Genomic DNA, 18141 nt, shown 5'->3' on the forward strand with positions numbered 1-18141 from the left:
AACCCATGCACAAAGTAAGTCAGTTTTAGGCACAAGTCTCCTAATATTCAAATGAATGATTTTTAATCCTTTAAGATCATCTAGTCCAGAAGCAAAAACTAGCAATGGTAATGTCACTGATCAAATATAGGTTTGAAAGTAGTTGGATCCAAAAATGCAATAAATAAATAAATAAACACAAAACAACCACACCCTTCAAGATCGACCCAGCAACCCCAGACACCAAATCCCAGAACATTTCCATGAGTAAACCAGTTTAGGTACAGACCATCGATTAATCTCAAAGTGCAATCTACATTAATAAGTAAAATAATAAGAAAGCTTAGCTAAAAAAACAAACAAACAAAAAAACAACAACTCACAAGCAGTATTTAACGTTAACAGTTAGGGGCAGTAGTATTACAATATCAAGCTCTAGAATGACAAAGAAGAAAAAGATAAAGAAGAAGTAACGCAATCAGCTTTGCGACAACAGTATGTAAACAAACAACAACAACAATTGTCAGAGATTAATACCTGTTGCATCCAACAACAACACAAGAAAAGTATCAAAATAAAGATAAAGAAAGAGCCAGATTGTTGGACTGTCATACTGAAGGCAGGTATGCTACAATTAGCCGCAGCCTCAGTCACCAACCTCACCTCAGTAGGTAATCATAATCCCGGTTAAGTTGAGGAAGACATAATGGCAGCTTCAGCGTCTTTGTGGCAGCTGAAATGCTGCTGTTTGCCATCATCAAAAACACACAGCATGCAAGGATAACGGAGAAAGTACTTCATATTAAGTTCACAAAGCTACCGTTTGATAGGATCAAAGCCCCGGCACTGAAGTCTGTATAGAACTCAAGCTTCTTTTTCTCCCTAGCAAGGTGAAGGACTTTCACCTTATCTTGGAAGTTAAGATATTTGATCATAATTGGCATAGGACTGGCTCTGCTGCTTTGTCGGACAGTTGGAGAGCGGTGGGCCCTCTCAATAAGCAGCGAAGTGGGGAAGTTGTCTCGTCCCAGAAGCTGTGGAATCAACCTGGACATGAAACCAATACCATCATTGCCTTCAGAGGACTCCTGAACTCCAATGAAGCGAAGATTGGAGTATCGACTTAGGTTCTCCAAGTCATCAACTTTGTCCGTCAGGTAGGAGTTGTCTTTCTCTAGCTGTTGAATATGAGCGACACACTCCTGCACATTGTCCTCATTTGCCCCAACACGCTGCTCTAACAAATTAACCTGTTCTTCCAATGTAGTTAAGGAATACTGAATACTGCTCAGACTGCTTTGAATGGGATCAACTTTTGCATCAAAATGAGTCAGCATATCAGTCTTGATCTGTTGAATGGCATCCCACAAAGTTTGGAGTGATATGTGCCGCTCATCCACTGTGGCAGGGACGCAAAAAGATCAAACACACGAAACGCGTGGCGATGTAAAGTGACTTAGTTAATGCTTGACAGAATCACTTCAGGTAAAAAAACAAACATGTGGATCAAGATAAAGTAGGATTTATAAAGCTAATATAATAGTGACATGCAGACTTGAGCTCGAGCTTGAGATGCGTTTACTCACGCTGCGGCCATTTTTTTCCATTTTTGCAGTGGTCCATTGACCCTAGGAAACATGAGACAGTCAATCAAAGCTACAGAACAGTCATTATAAGCAGAAAGGAGAAAGTTACGTTGCTGGTCAATGATTCTAGCTGCAGGAATCTTTTAAAGGTTAACTTGTTCATATTTAAAATGCTAATCTGTGTCACTGAGCACTGACTCATAAATATGAGCTGGACACAGAGACCTTAATACAGGATTTTATACACTATTATCCAAATGAAGACATGACACATAAAATGTCATCACTCTTACCTCATCGACTGCACTGGGGGCAAATACTGACCTCTGCTTAGAGAAGGGGTCTTTGTAAAGGCTTTGGGTTAATAACATACTCAGAACTAATGATGGAGGGAGACCGGGTCTACAGTACTTGTCACACGGGGAAGTTGTCACAAGGGCTATAGCTCAGTAACTATACGGTTGTTACACCCGCAGCGCCTGCCATCTCCCCCGAACGCCGCCAGAGGTCGCCATCACCTGAGTTTTAACATTTCATGAACTACATTTCCCATAATCCTCCAGTCAGACTGATTACTCTTCCACCTGTATCACATTTAACCCTGTCTATTTAAGTTCCCAGTTTCCACACATTCAAAGCGAAGTCTTGTTTGCCTAGTCTACAATTCTGAGCGTTATTACTATCATTGATTACCATATGTTTGACTCCTGCCTGTTCTCCGAATTCCCCAGCCTTCTTTTGAGTGTTTTGGATTTACTGCCTGTTTATTGGATTACCCCTCTGTCTATCGGACGTACTTTGTTTGCCTTTCTTGACTGCCTATCTGTGTACCGATCCCTTGCCTTCCTTTGTTTTTGCTCTTTGTTTTGTTACTTTATTTTTAATAATAATTTGCCTTATTAAACTGCACATGGATCTTAACACTACTGCCCCAGCATCTTCGCTACAGAAGACTTCGCCGAACCTAGATCCAGCAGCTTTTCAACAGTTACACAAGCTTGCTTCAGCGCAAGCAGCCATGCTGACTAGTCACCATCAGCAGCTGTGCAAGCTCACATCTATCACGGAAGAACTCTTCAAATCCATGCAACCCAACCCATGTGTATCTCCGAAGGGGGTTTCCACTAGCAGTTCCGCCTGCAGCCGAACACCCTCTATGGCTATTGTTAACCCTCGACTCTCTCTTCCAGAGAAGTTTGACGGATCACCCAGTAAATGTCGAGGATTTCTGTTACAATGTGAACTTTTTCTGTCGCAACTACCTCATATGTATCCCAACAATGAAGCTCGTATTTCCTTCATTATATCACTGCTGTCAGGCAAAGCTCTAGACTGGGTTACGGCAGTTTGGAGTCAAGAAAACATCTTAAAGGGTTCTTTGTCTCATTTCCTAACTCGCTTGCGGGAAGTTTTTGAGCACTCCGAGGGTGGTAAGGACCCTGGAGAACTTCTGTTGTGTCTAAAGCAGAATAATATGTCAGCCGCTGAATTTGCTTTATCATTCCGCACTCTAGCAGCACAAACCGTGTGGGTGGAGGATACGTTAAAACTGTTGTTCTGTAAAGGACTAAACCCTGACCTTCAAATGGAACTAGCATGTTGTAATGAGGGAAGATCTCTGGATGAATTCATCAAACTCGCCATTCACCTGGACAACCTGATCAAAGCCCGTCGTCCAGTCAGCTGTCTACAATCAATTCCTTCTGACATCACTGCTACCAGTCTTCACGAGCCCATGCAAGTGGGTCGTTCCTCCCTCACCACCGAAGAGCGACAACACCGTCTCAGAGAGAGACTTTGTATCTACTGTGGACAGTCAGGACATTTACTTGCTACCTGTACTACCCTAGGAAGGGGGGCACGACGAAGAGTTTTGAATTCTCTTATTTGATTCATATTGATCAGTTTCAATTGTCTGTCGTATTGTATGTTCAGAATAGTGAACAGCAGATGTCAGCCTTCTTAGATTCTGGGGCTGCTGGTAATTTCATTGACCTGGCCCTCACCACGAATCTAAGATTGTCTTTTGTCCCTTGTGTCCCTCCACTACATGTCACAGCACTAGACGGACGACCCCTGGGCTCTGGCAAGATTCAGCAGATAACTCAACCCATTCATCTCCAAGTTGGACTCTTTCATCATGAGGAAATTCAGTTCCTGGTCACTCACTCTCCAAAAAACCCATTGTTCTTGGCTTACCATGGCTGAGACTTCACAACCCTGAGATTTCCTGGAGAGATAGACAAATTACTCGTTGGAGTACCTCCTGTTTCCAGTCTTGCCTCAACCTCTCTGAACCCATTTCTCTCCCTCCGGTATGTACCACGACTATCCTCCCAGAAAAGGAGATGTTGACCCTGCCACAATGTTATTCAGATCTCCAGGAGGCATTCAGTAAAGTTAAAGCTACCCAACTTCCTCCTCACCGTTCCTGTGACTGTGCTATTGACATTTTGCCAGGCTCCTCTCCTCCATGCGGACAAATTTACCCCTTATCTGAGCCAGAGACTAAAGCTATGGAAGAATACATAGCAGAATCCCTAGAAAGGGGTTTCATTCGACCCTCCACCTCTCCAGCATCGGCGGCTTTCTTCTTCGTAGGAAAAGAGGACGGGGGTCTTCCTCCATGCATTGACTATCGAGGCCTGAACTCTGTCACCATCAAGTATCGCTACCCCCTTCCTCTGGTACCACCTGTGCTAGAGCAGTTAAGAAACACCAAAATCTACACTAATCTGGATCTTCGTAATGCCTACAATTTGATCCGTATCCGGGAGGGAGATGAATGGAAAACAGCCTTCTCTACACACACTGGCCACAATGAATATCAGATGATGCCTTTCGGACTTTCCAATAGTCCTTCTGTCTTCCAAGCCTTCATGAATGACATTTTCCATGACATTGGCAAGTGGGTTCTAGTCTACATCGATGACATCCTTATATTCTCGTCTTCCCTCGATTAACACATTCAACATGTCAGAGTGGTACTCAACCATCTTATTCAACATCAGCTTTATGCCAAGATGGAGAAATGTGAATTCCACCAGTCCACCATCTCCTTCCTGGGGTATATCATCTCCCCTGAGGGGGTTACCATGGACTCTTCCAAAGTAAAAGCGGTACTGCAGTGGCTCTTACCGGTGTCTATTAAGGAACTACAATGCTTCCTTAGCTTTGCCAACTTCTGCTGACATTTCATTCGAGGTTTCAGCTCCATAGCTGCCCCACTCACATCTCTGCTCCGTGGTAAAGCCCAAAAATTAAACTGGACACCTTCCGCCCGTCAAGCCTTTGATGATCTCAAGCGTCGCTTCACTACTGCCCCTATTCTCCATCATCCTGATCCCTCTCGACCCTTCGTGCTAGAAGAAGATGCTTCTGACTCTGGAGTAGGTGCGGTACTCTCCCAGTGACAAGGATCTCCCGCCAAACTCCATCCCTGTGCATTCTACTCACGCAAGTTATCTTTGGCCGAGAGAAACTATGATGTTGGCAATCGAGAACTCTTGGCCATGAAAACGGCTTTTGAGGAGCGGATACACTGGCTAGAGGGAGCTCACCATCCTTTTCTTGTGATTACAGATCATCGTAACATAGAATATATTCAATCGGCCAAGTGCCTAAATCCTCGCCAAACCCGATGGTCTCTCTTCTTCTCCAGATTCGATTTCACCATCACCTTTCGACCTGGGTCTAAGAACACCAAGGCTGACGCTCTGTCCCGCATTTATGATTCCTCCAGTGACAACAACCCTGTGACTTCCATCATCCCACCTACTCTCATTGTTGCTCCCGTACAGTGGGATATAATGGCTGATATTACCCAACCTCAGAACCAAGAACCCACTCCCACTGGCTGCCCTCCTGACGGAACAGGGTTCTTCAGTGGGTTCATGACTCGGCCTGCTCGGGACATCCAGGCACTCAAGCTACATGCAGGTTAGTGCAAAACAGGTTTTGGTGGGAAAACCTAGCCACTGAAGTAGCTGACTATGTTAAAAACTGCAATGTGTGTGCCACCACTAAATCTCTTCGACAGCTCCCATCTGGTCTCCTTCAGCCTCTTCCTGCCCCTCAACGTCCTTGGTCCCATATCGCAGTGGACTTCGTCATGGATCTACCCAACTCACAGGGTTTCACTACCATCCTAACCTTGGTGGATCGATTAATCGATTCCATATTTCCCCTACATTTCAAGTGTCCCTGCTCAAACCTGCGGCACCTCCGAGAAAAGAAGGTTCTCAAGACCCTCAGAGACTCCTTCCATTCCTCACTGACGGAGAAGAAGCCTTTCGGGTACACAAGCTCCTGGACTCTCGACGCCGGGGTCGGACACTTCAATATTTGGTGGAATGGGAAGGCTATGGTCCAGAGGAACATTCCTGGACTGATTCTGAGGACATTCTGGACCCTAATCTCATCACTGAGTTTCACCGCAATTTCCCTCATCGACCCGCTCCCAGAGGTCGAAGTAGACCCCGACAACCTCCTCAAGGCAGGAGCCATTCGGGGGGGGGGGGGGGGCTCTGTTACATCCGCAGCGCCTGCCATCTCCCCCAAATGCCGCTAGTGGTCGTCATCACCTGAGGGGGGCTCTGTTACACCTGCAGCGCCTGCCATCTCCCCCAAATGCCGCTAGTGGTCGCCATCACCTGAGTTTTAACATTTCACGAACTACATTTCCCATAATCCTCCAGTCAGACTGATTACTCTTCCACCTGTATCACATTTAACCCTGTCTATTTAAGTTCCCAGTTTCCACACATTCAATGCAAAGTCTTGTTTGCCTAGTCTACAATTCTGAGCGTTATTACTATCTTGATTACCATGTGTTTGACTCCTGCCTGTTCTCCAAATTCCCCAGCCTTCTTGTGAGTGTTTTGGATTTACTGCCTGTTTAATGGATTACCCCTCTGCCTATCGGACTTACTTTGTTTGACTTTCTGGACTGCCTATCTGTGTACCGATCCCTTGCCTTCCTTTGTTTTTGCTCTTTGTTTTGTTAAATTATTTTTAATAATAATTTGCCTTATTAAACTGCACATGGATTTTAACACTACTGCCCCGGCGTCTTCACTACAACGGTTTTGAGACAAAAGTCCAATTACACAAATTGCTTATTTTTTCTACACTGCAAACTGTCATTTTTTTTTTTTTTTTTTTTACAGAGTATGTTGTCTTGTTTTTCAATAAAAATATCTAAACATTCTTAAAAAAATATGCATTTACTTGAGATGCAAAATGACAAGATATTTTGTCTTGTTTTCAGATAAATCTAAAAATGTTTTAATGCTTATAACTAGAAAAACTATATGCCGATGGGGTAAGAAAAATAAATCACCCCACTGGCAAATAGTTTCTTGTTTTAGGCATAAACTCTAAACTAATATCTTATGCCATTTTGCTTCTCAAGTAATTTTTTTCTTGTTTTAAGGATGTTTAGATATTTTTACCTGAAAATAATACAAAAATACTACGTAAGAAAATAATTTGTGCGGTGTAGCAATGATTTTGTATGTTGTTTTTTTTAAACACCTTCTTCAAAACCCTCTTATATTAGAATAATGGTGTCCTCCAAACTAAAAACATAACATAAATAAATAAATAATAATAAGACAATGGTGCCTATTGTGACAACTCACCCCACTACAGAGGTAATCCCGAAAATGTTTTGCTACTGCACTTGTCACTTTTTGGTCTGTTGGGGCCTCTGTATAAAGAAATATATGTGAGATTGTTTTCCTACTTTGAAAAAAAAAATATTTGATATCTTATATATATATATATATATATATATATATATATAAGACATTAAGGTATATAGAAATTGTCTTTCAAATATAAACCTACTCTGAAGCACTGAACAGAACCACTGTGTTACTAAAAACCTGTTATCTAAGGTTGTTTAGATAAAGCCACTAGCATTCAGTCGTTAGCATCTTTCAATCCTCACTGATTGTCACACGGCATCTATTTAAAAAGGATTCAAGGACAAACAAAGGACACAGAAATACAAACAGCACGGCATGCTCCAAAACCTCCAAAGCTGCATGATATAAACCGTATGGCATAAGTGAGTGTGTTTAATGCGTGCTGGGTGCTCATCAGCAGTTTTGCCGAGCATTAATAATTTGTGTGGAGGTAATACTCAAGCTGTTAGAGCTGTAGTTGTGCATTTTTAATGGAACTTTTACAGAAGTAGCGACAGGTTTCACATATGCTGCGGCAGGCATATGGGAACGAGAGATGATGCAGCACAGTTGGCCAGAGAGCGGCTCTCTTAGGATGCAGATACTTAAACACTAGCCCGAGAGGAAAGACGCGCACTCGCACACATAAACTTACTGTCGTTTTAGCACGCGGCCTAATGAATTCACACTTGTTTATGTCCAACGCCATCTTGTTTCCACAGATGAGGCTGATGTTGGCCCAATCGGAAATGAAGATGTTATTGCTGCTGCATTTAAATCTGAGCTATTATCCATTCCAATTTGTAGTTACTCAGAGAGCGGTAAACATCTGCTTAAGTAATGTTTGCTTTTTAAGCCGACTCTAATAGCAGCATCACTATAGCATCATAATGTCGGTGTGGATTTCTGCAACAACTCTTTAAATCACACTTTTCTGGTGCATGCTGACAAAGCTTATTTTCACTGGAATCTAAATCCTCTGTAATAAATCCAAATACAGTATATACTGTATATACAGTAATTTTTATTTGTTTTTTACCAGGATAGATATGGCTGACCATTGCATAAAAATTCATGTTATTTTGAATATTTTGTTTAGTGACGTTAATGATGTGAATGTCACAATCTTGCAGGTTTGTACTGGTTAAAAATGCCATTAAAATACAACGGTTGATGTGTTTGAATAAACAATAACAACAGCACAATACAAAGTGAACCTATGCTGTTGTTATAGTTAATTCATTTTTTCTACCTGATCTGGCCATCTGTGTGAGTGAGTGTGTGTAAAGTTGTCAGTTTTATTTTAAATGAAATTATAAGTTAAATTAAATAAGTCAGATTATTAATCATATTTGAACTTGAATAAAACCACCTCATTTAAATGTTAATTTAGTTCAGCAAAATTCTCTCTCTCTCTCTCTCACTCTTTTTTTTTTTTTTTTTTTTTGCTCTATGTTAGATACTGGTATTTGTTTCCCATAATTGCCCTGCATATTGTTTTGGTTCCATACAGTTGCAATAAACCTGTTGGTTAGTTTGAAAGTCTACAGAATCAAAGAGATTTTAGTATTGCAAATGACTTCTGATTCATAACTAGAGACAAGAATCAAGTTCATTGTTAAACAATATGTTTCATTCAATAACTTGTTCAAGGTTGAATAATTTGTTTGTAATGTTGTGTTTGCTGCAGGTGATGGAGGACATTGACAGTGCAGAGTTTCATAGAGCACATGAACATGAAGAACATGAGAAGATGAAGAGTATGACACATCTGAGAGAGAGGAAGAGAAGGAAACCTGTGTGGCGTAAGTATTAACAACAAACTGACACACAGATGAACAAACATTAAGATTATATGTCAAAAGATTCTATGTTAATGTTGTTGTAATTGTCATTGTGTGTGTGTGTGTGTGTGTTACAGGATCACACAGAGTTGAGCCTGTTGGAGGAAGTGTCTGACTCAATCACTGCAGTTAAAGAGTCCAGATGAAAACAAACATACGTGATAACAATAATACGTTATATTTATATTTTGCTTTTCAAAACTCAAAGATGATTTATAATGTGTGACAAGACAGAGGAAAACAAAAAGAAAAATGAAATCCATAATATATTTACATTGTGTATTTATATTCAGTCTTTTTTTTGACTATGTATATGGGTGTTTCTTCAACTTTTAGCACTGTGAACTTTAAGAAAGTAAAAAAACATTTTTCACACTCTTACCATTATTTATTTATTTATCTTATTTTTTTTATTTTTTTTATTTGTCTACTAACAATGTCCCATAGTGTGTGTACATGCATCACAGATATATATATATATATATATATATATATATATATATATATATATATATATATATATATATATATATATATTTTTTTTTTTTTTTTCAAAGTCATGAAAGTTCACAACAGTGTTATTTCTGGCACATCTCAAATTCTGTATTGAGTTTAATAGAATTCTGTGCTGGAAATGATGCTGATGGAAATGACATTTTAAACATTTTTGAAATAAAATGCCAGACTCATTTGTTTTTGTCTGGCTAGTTTCATAGCTAACATTTTATGTACCCTAAATACAAAAAAAAAAAAAAAAAAAAGCACTTTTTGCATGATTTGGCAAAATAGTGCTTGATTGGAAATTATGCCCCAATAAAAATATTTTACTCACAAGTGTATTTAATATTATTATTATCATTATGATTAATATTAATATTGTATTTATTTATTTTATTTTTTCTTCAAATATCACTTGACTTTCATCTCAAGCATGCTCTTTATTGACACTTTATATATAAGTTGAAGAATTACCCAAATGCAATGTTTGGTAGTGAAAATAGATAATAATGAATATAACAATGAATGAAATAAATAATAATAATAATTTGAGAAGGATTTATTTGAAACTATTTTAACTTGAAGACCTGAAATAAAATGTTTACTAAATTGGACTGATTTTTTTAATTAAATTAATCAAAATCAAAATATATTGTGCTTTCTCTCTTGATCTCTAGATCAAGTTTGTTATGTCTTATAGAACAAACCTAGAAAACCAACTCTAGACAAAAGAGAAATAAAGTCTGAGGCAGTTCATCATTCAATAAACAATGTACAGTAACATTTCCATGAAGATGTGAATGTGGCTCGTTAGATCTTCACTGCTGCTTCAACACCATGAAAAATGATGATTCTAAAAGTCACTTATCAAGACCCAGTGATAAAATACCAATATTGGGCCACATTAAGCAGGATAATATTCTGTGTGCCTTGATTTGTATTGAGTATGTGTCTGGTGCTCGGTGCTTGACGTAATGAACTTGCCCACAAATCAGCCCTTAATGGGGCCCTACTTATATATAATGCTTAATTAAAGGTTGTGGGCTTATTAACATGTGTCAGCGGCGGCGGCCGGCGAGATTGAATCTGCTCGCGCATGGCCAGGTTGTAAAGGTTTTATAGATAACCTATCATTATTAAACCCCATTGCTTAATATCAGATCTTAATAACCTGTCATTTTCATTGATGATGATTTTCTTTATGGGCGCCCATTATGGCCCAAAGTTGCGGCTGTTTGGGGAAAAGCTGTTTGGGACTCTCGTCAGCTCAGCGCTTATGACTCTCATGTGCTCATTGAAGTTTCTGTGTTTAATGTGACTGCAGAGAGCATCAGCGAGTGACCAGAGGGCTTTTAGCTCACAACGACCCATCTGAGACCAGACTTCTGTGTACAGCTGAAGAGCGGACAGCTCCTGCCCTGACCGGCATCAAAAACATGCTGCAAAACTGAATGCATTTCGCAGCAGTAACAGCAGTATCCTGCAGTATCCTGCAGTGTGACATATTTCATCTAAATCTATTGATCTTTTGATTCTTGTAATTATAATGCACAAGCATTGAAATACACAAATTTTACTCTAGAATCTTGAACAAAAGCTGCATGTTATTTGATATTAACTTGCCCATACAATATGTAGCAGAGCACCTGATGGAATCTGCAGACTTATTTTCACAATTTATGCTCTGATTTTGGGGGGAATGTTGCATAATAATGTGGTATGGATTTAAAAGTGGTAAAATTTATTTAACAGAGCAGAGAACATCATGGTTACTTTCGTAACCTCTGTTCCCTGATGGAGGGAACAAGACGTTGTGTCGATGTAGTGACACTAGGGGTCACTCTTGGGAGCCCCAAACACCTCTGCTTTTTTGAAAAAAGGCCAATGAGAATTGGCTTGTGGAATATGCATGCCACTCCCCCGGACATACCGGTATAAAAGGAGCTGGTATGCAACCACTCATTCAGGTTTTGTGCTGAGGAGCCGAGACCAGGTCCCGGCCATTTCAGCGGGTAGTTCAACGATGTAGCAAGAGGGACACAACGTCTCGTTCCCTCCATCAGGGAACGGAGGTTACGAAAGTAACTATGACGTTCCCTATCTGTCACTCACTCGATGCTGTGTCGATGTAGTGACACTAGGGGGTCCCTATAAAAAAACGCCACAGCTATCTGAACTGTGTTAAGTGAACTGGCGGTGAGTGACGGGCAGACCGCTGTGTGCCTCGTAGCCAGTGCACCAGGCCATCACGTAACCTCCCCCAACGCTCTTATGAGCATCAAATGGTCCTACAGGAACAAGTCGACTGCCCAAAAATAGGGACAGTCTAGCCCAGCTGAGGCCTCTTTTCCTCTCTTTTCTCCCCAAAAAGAGTGGAATTTGTTAACCGATTGGCAGCCATAAGTGTCTACGTCGGGGGGTGTTCCTCCCAAGGGGAAGACACCGCGGAGACCACACCCTGCCCGGGGGGTATTTTGAGTGGAATACATCACATGGTCTTACCGAGTCTTGTCGGAAGTATGTCATGTGGAGAGGTCCCATGGTGGGTCCTACCTGAAGGGGGAGGAGTTTCTACAGAGCATGGCGACCGGGGGCAGAGGGGCCTCTGCCCAAGGAAGACGCAGTTTACCAACAGGGTAATGATTTTGCGGAAGATATCACATGGGGTTTCCTTCGGGAAACCAGCACATGTGGAGCACCTACCTCAGTACAGGGTCTCATTAGCGCATGTACTGGGCCGGCAGTGAGTTTCTCTGCAAACTCAACTGCCAGATGGCTAAGGAGGAAAGTCATCCAGGCATCACAGTCTGTGAACACGACTGGGAGTCAAGAGCACACGTCTTCACCTCAAGGGAGGGGAAAGGTGCTATGCGCAAGTGGTACACCCGGCCAGCTGTCCCAGAACTTACCTGCTCATGTCTGCCAATACACGGGACGAGACCGGCTCAACCCGGAGACTGTAGAACCTCGCAAATGTGTTTGGTGCTGCCCAGCCTGCTGCTCTGCAGATGTCTGCCAAAGAAGCACCCTGGCCCAGGAGGCCACCACACTCCTGGTAGTGTGGGCTCGTAACCCCGCAGGGGGTGGCATGTCCTGAGCCTGATATGCCATCGCGATGGTGTCAGTGACCCAGTGGGCGATCCTCTGTTTGGAGACAGTGCTTTCTTTCCGCTGTCCACCAAAACAGACAAAGAGCTGCGTAAAGCTTGCACCAGATACAGCAACGCCAAGGCTGGGTCTGCCTCCTCCTGGGGCAGTGCTTGCAGGTTCACCACCTGATCCCTAAAAGGGGTCGTGGGAACCTTGGGCACATAGCCCGGTCGGGGTCTCAGGATCACGTGAGAGTAACCCGGATCGAACTCCAGGCATGACTCGCTGACAGAGAATGCCTGCAGTTCCCCTACCCTTTTGATGGAAGTGAACGTAGTCAGGAGGGCAGTCTTCAAAGAGAGTGCCTTAAGCTCAGCTGACACTAAGGGCTTAAAAGGAGCTCCCTGTAGACCCCAAAGGACTACAGATAGGTCTCACAAGGGGACGAGGTGCGGTCTGGAGAGCGCCTCTCAGGAAACTGATGATCAAGTCATGCTTCCCCAAGTACTTACCATCTACTGCATCATGATGAGCCGAAATAGTGGCTACATACACCTTAAAGGTGGAGGGGGACAGCCGCCCCTCCAGCCTCTCCTGTAGGATGGAAAGCACCAATCCGACTGCGCATCTGTGGGGATCTTCGCATTGGGAAGAACACCACTTAGCGAAAAGATGCCACTTCAAGGCATACAGGCACCTTGTAGAGGGAGCCCTAGCCTTAGTGATCGTGTCTACCACCACGGGTGGCCACTTAGGTCTTCCACGTCCCATCCAAGGGCCAGACATGGAGATTCCAGAGGTCTGGTCATGGGTGCCAGATGGTGCCCAGTCCCTGAGAAAGAAGGTCCTTCCTGAGGGGAATTCACCCGGGGGGGCTGTTGCGAGGAGCGTGAGATCCGAGAACCGTGTCTGGGTGGGCCAGTACGGTGCTACTAGGACGATCTGCTCCTCATCCTCCCTGACCTTGCACAGGGTCTGTGCAAGCAGGCTCACTGTGGGAAATGCATATTTGCTTAGTCCAGGGGGCCAGCTGTGTGCCAGCGCATCTATACCGAGGAGTGCCTCGGTTGGGGCGTACCAAAGCGGGCATTGGGAGGATTCCCGGGAAGCAAACCGGTCTACCTATGCTCAACCTAATCGACTCCAAATCAGCTGGACCACCTGAGGGTGGAGTATCCACTCTCCCGAGGGTAACCTGACATGACAGCGCGTCCGCTGCGGTGTTGAGGTCGCCCGGGATGTGAGTGGCTCGTAGCGACTTGAGGCGCTGCTGACTCCAGAGGAGGAGACGGCGGGCGAGTTGTGACATGCAGTGGGAGCGTAGACCGCCTTCTCCTCCTCTGGAGTGAACAGCGCCTCAAGTTCATCGAGGGTAGTGAGAAAATGTGTCTCCTACGATCTTGTCAGCTCCTCATGCACTTCCGTAAAGACAGGGACTGGGGTGGGGCATGGCCGTGGGCGGCGCCCTGAGCCTAGGAACCAATCTTCGAGCCGCGAGGGTTCAGGGGAGAGTGGAGGGATCCACTCTAGCCAGGAGATGAGGAAACCATTCTTTTGTCAGGCTTTTGGGTGCTGCAGCCTCCTGGGCATGCGGAGACAAAAGATTCTCCTCCCAGCCCTCCACTGGGGGATGAAGTGATCAGTCGACCAGCTCCAGAGAAGCGGGTCTCCTCCCCCCTGGGTCGCCCATCTTGGGGGCGATTCGAAGCCTTCCTCGGGTTCTTAGCTGCCGGCCACGAGACGGGTGGCGTCTGCTTCCTGCGGAGGGCTCCACGCTGGAGCCGGGCCATGGGGGTGGGAGGACGCGACAAGCATACAGGCGACGAGCAGACAGGATGAGGGGTCTTAAGCCACGCCAGGGCAGGATATGTTGTAAGGCCTCCATCTGCTTCTTCACTGCCGAGAACTGCTGGGCAAAGTCCTCGACGGCGTAGCCAAACAGGCTAACCTGGGAAATGGGGACGTCAAGGAAACGTGCCTTGTCTGCCTCACCCATCTCACCAAGTTGAGCCAAAGGTGGCGCTCCTGGACCACCAGGGTGGAAATCGCCTGCCCGAGAGACTGCGCTGTGACCTTCGTCGCCCGGAGAGTGAGGTTGGTCCCCGAGCGCAGTTCCTGCATCAATCCCGGGTCAGAACTACCCTTGTGCAGTTCTTTTAGCACCTTGGCTTGGTGTACTTGCAGGAGAGCCATGGCGTGCAGGGCAGAGGCGGCTTGTCGTCAGGGATGACGTAAACCTACTGGCCCTTGAAGGGAGCTTCGGGCGCCCGTGCCAGGTGGCGGCGCTCTGCGGACACAAGTGCACCGCGAGCGCCTTATCCACCTGGGGATCACTGAATACCCCTTGGCTGCTCCACCATCGAGGGTAGTGAGAGCGGGGGAGCTGAAAGACCAGGACTGGGCAGTAAAATGTGCCTCCCACGATCTTGTCAGCTCCTCATGCACTTCCGGAAAGAAAGGAACTGGGGTGGGGCATGGCCGTGGGCGGCGCCCTGAGCCTAGGAACCAATCGTCGAGCCGAGAGGGTTCAGGGGAGAGTGGAGGGATCCACTCTAGCCCAACGCTCGCGGCCACCCGGGAAAGCATGTCCATCATTTCCGCGTTGGCCTGAGACTGGCGACCATTCCCAAAGGAGGAAGCCCAGCCGAAGCCTCTGCATCAGACTGGATGAGCCCGCTCTCCGATGCTTCGCTCGAAAACCCATCGTCTTCCTGAGCTCCGAACGAGAAGTTGAACTCGCCCTGAGACGAACCGGCGGTCTCGTCCGAGAGCCTGACCGGGGCAAGTGCTGGGGAATGGGAGGTCCGTGGGGGGATACCCGGCGGAGGTGGTCACATTGATGTCCCCAAATTGCCCCCAGTGCTAACCGACATGGCCTCAAACCCGTAGGTAGAAGGACTTACGAAAGCAAGCCGCGACCTCAACGTTGCCATGGTCACGTTCTCGCAATGAAGACATGACTCATCCATGAACGATGTATCCGCGTGGGCAGTGCCCAGACACGTAAGACAGCAATCGTGGCCATCAGAAGCGGAGAGATAACAACCGCAACCAGGAATAACACACAAACGGAAAGCCTTCTTTAAAAAGACGTTCTGTGTGTGCCACTCTTTTTGTGAATGAAAATATACTCTTTTAGAATATTCTTTCTTATTTTCACTCTGCTGAAGCGCCCAGGGTCGTTCTCTGCACTCCACGGGTGCAGAGGGGGAGAAGCCGCTGAAATGCGCCATAAATCCAGCAGTTTTGAGGTGCGTCTTTGGAGGGAATTGAATTCAGTGCACTGAATACAACCACTCGGCTCCGAAGAGAAAATCTGAATGAGTGGTTGCATACCAGCTCCTTTTATACCCGTATGTCCAGGGGTGTGGTATGCAAATTCCACTCACCAATTCTCATTGGCCTTTTTTCAAAAAGCAGAGATGTTTGGGGTTCCCAAGAGTGACCCCTAGTGTCACTACATTGACACAACGTCGAGTGAGTGACAGATAGGGAAATATATTTTTATTATTAGCCAAAATACTTAGCCACATTGCAGAGAAGGGTTTGATCTAGAGGCACTCGTGCCCTTCCTCTTACTTCTGCGGCTCGCCGTCGCTTGTGTGTAGATTGCATCACTGTATCACTATAGTAAAATTGTAGTAACCATGTTTTTTTGGTAGAAACCATAGTTTTAATGCAATTTACCATGGTGTTGTTACTACAGTAATATGGTGGTAATATTGTAACCATGTTTAATTTTGTGGTTACTATAATTTTACTACAAAATACCACAGTGATGCTATGGTTACTGTAGTAAAACCAAGGTTATTTTTTTGTAAGGGAAGGTTAAGGTTAGGTTTAGGGGTTGTTGTAGGGTGTCTGTGGCACTCTAAATAAACATTGCAACTGTATGCAAGGCTGTCCTTAGGGCGGTGCAACCGGTGCGGTCGCCCCAGACCCATGCTTCGGGGGACTCGCAGCCACTATTCGAGTTGAGGGTGGGTGGGGGGGTTAAGGGACCCCCCTACCATAAGACAAAAACAATGTAACTTGGGGGGTGCCCTGGTGTTTCATAAAAACTAGAATACTAGAAACTACAGTGACCGAACCTGACATTGTCCTTTATCTGTCCCAGTTTTCGTAAATAACCTAAACCAGGTTATGTTGGAAAAGTCTAAACACGCTCGAATGCACCATACACTGTTTTTTAAAGGAACTTACAGACTGAGTGACACTTGCAGAGTGATTCCTAATTTTCACCATAGTAAGATATTATTCTTCTTTGATAGATGACTGTTAGTACTCCTAAATTTCTAACATTAAATCATCTTTTATCTTAGAACTTAGAGCTTAATTAATGCGCGCGCAGTTAATATGCACGCAGTTTTGCTGGTATTTATCCAACGCTACATGTCAGCTCACGATCAAACAGTTGTAAAGTTATGACATGGATGCAATGTGGAGAAATATCTTTGTCAATTTATTATGCTACACCTGTGACGAGCGACCCACCCTCAATATCTTAAAAAAATGCAAGCCATGCTCATAAACGATAGTGACAACAAAGAAAACAATTTTTAATGACATAAGCTATCATAAAGTGAAGAGCTTCTTCTAATTTATAACTCTACTGTTCACAATGCATCTCAGCCATGGTGAGCACTATTTAAATTCTAAAAAGTATAGTCTAATATTAAGCCTAACATCTTACACTTGTCTTACAACTCATTCAAATGTAAAAATGACTCATTTGAATCAATATATCGAATTATTCTGTGACTTTTCCCCTTTTATTATCCCTTATTTTTTAAGCAAAATTGACCGTTAGAAGTGAAGTGCATGCAAAAATCCACAGCCTAACCTGCAAGGCAGATACAGTCACTGTTAATACTACCCATGAAAGAATGTAAGTCCATATTTTCTATTCTTTTAATTCATTGCATTCAGTCCATTTACACCACCAACTTCTTATGAATGTTCTGTATTTATTTATATATTGCTGGTGCTTGACAGGAAATTGATTATTTAATAGGACACAGATGCTGCAATAACTGGAGAAGAACCTCAGAATTAAACTGTACTTGACCCAGCCCATTAGCATTTTGCACGCACAGTTTCGCCAGATCCACTTGTGCCTAGACTTAGCAAATGATTTCAAGAAAATATCAAAACTTCATGGCCATGCCCACTGACTGCGCTTATAACTTAAAGTACAGTGCTGCATTTAGCGCTAGTGCTCTTAAAATAAGGCCCTGCATATTATCAAACATATAATGTGATTTTAATATGATTAAACTGATTGATTATGATCAATAAAATATCACCGCATCAAGACAGCAGCTCAAGACAGCCATGCACTTTTGTGAAGATTTGAATCTTTGTAAAAAAAAAAAAAAAAAAAAAAAAAGATGTTGAAAAGACTGTTAGAGCAGCTGTTTCATTTAGACAACCACTGCAGTTGTTGTCTCCTGT

The 18141-nt window shown here is 43.8% G+C and overlaps 1 protein-coding gene across 1 annotated transcript in view; it reads left to right on the forward strand.

Annotated features, from left to right (window-relative positions):
- The window catches only part of ofcc1 (orofacial cleft 1 candidate 1), a 180593-nt gene extending 171109 nt beyond the window's left edge, over nucleotides 1-9484 (forward strand). Inside the window, exons 17-18 of the mRNA XM_051686771.1 lie at nucleotides 8946-9060; nucleotides 9177-9484. Coding sequence (XP_051542731.1) covers nucleotides 8946-9060; nucleotides 9177-9214 — 153 coding nt within the window. The 3' untranslated portion in view covers nucleotides 9215-9484. The remainder of the gene's footprint in view (nucleotides 1-8945; nucleotides 9061-9176) is intronic.
- The last annotated feature ends 8657 nt before the right edge of the window (nucleotides 9485-18141 follow it).

The sequence above is a fragment of the Myxocyprinus asiaticus genome, chromosome 44, assembly GCF_019703515.2.
Source record: "Myxocyprinus asiaticus isolate MX2 ecotype Aquarium Trade chromosome 44, UBuf_Myxa_2, whole genome shotgun sequence".
Classification (NCBI taxonomy): Eukaryota; Metazoa; Chordata; class Actinopteri; order Cypriniformes; family Catostomidae; genus Myxocyprinus; species Myxocyprinus asiaticus.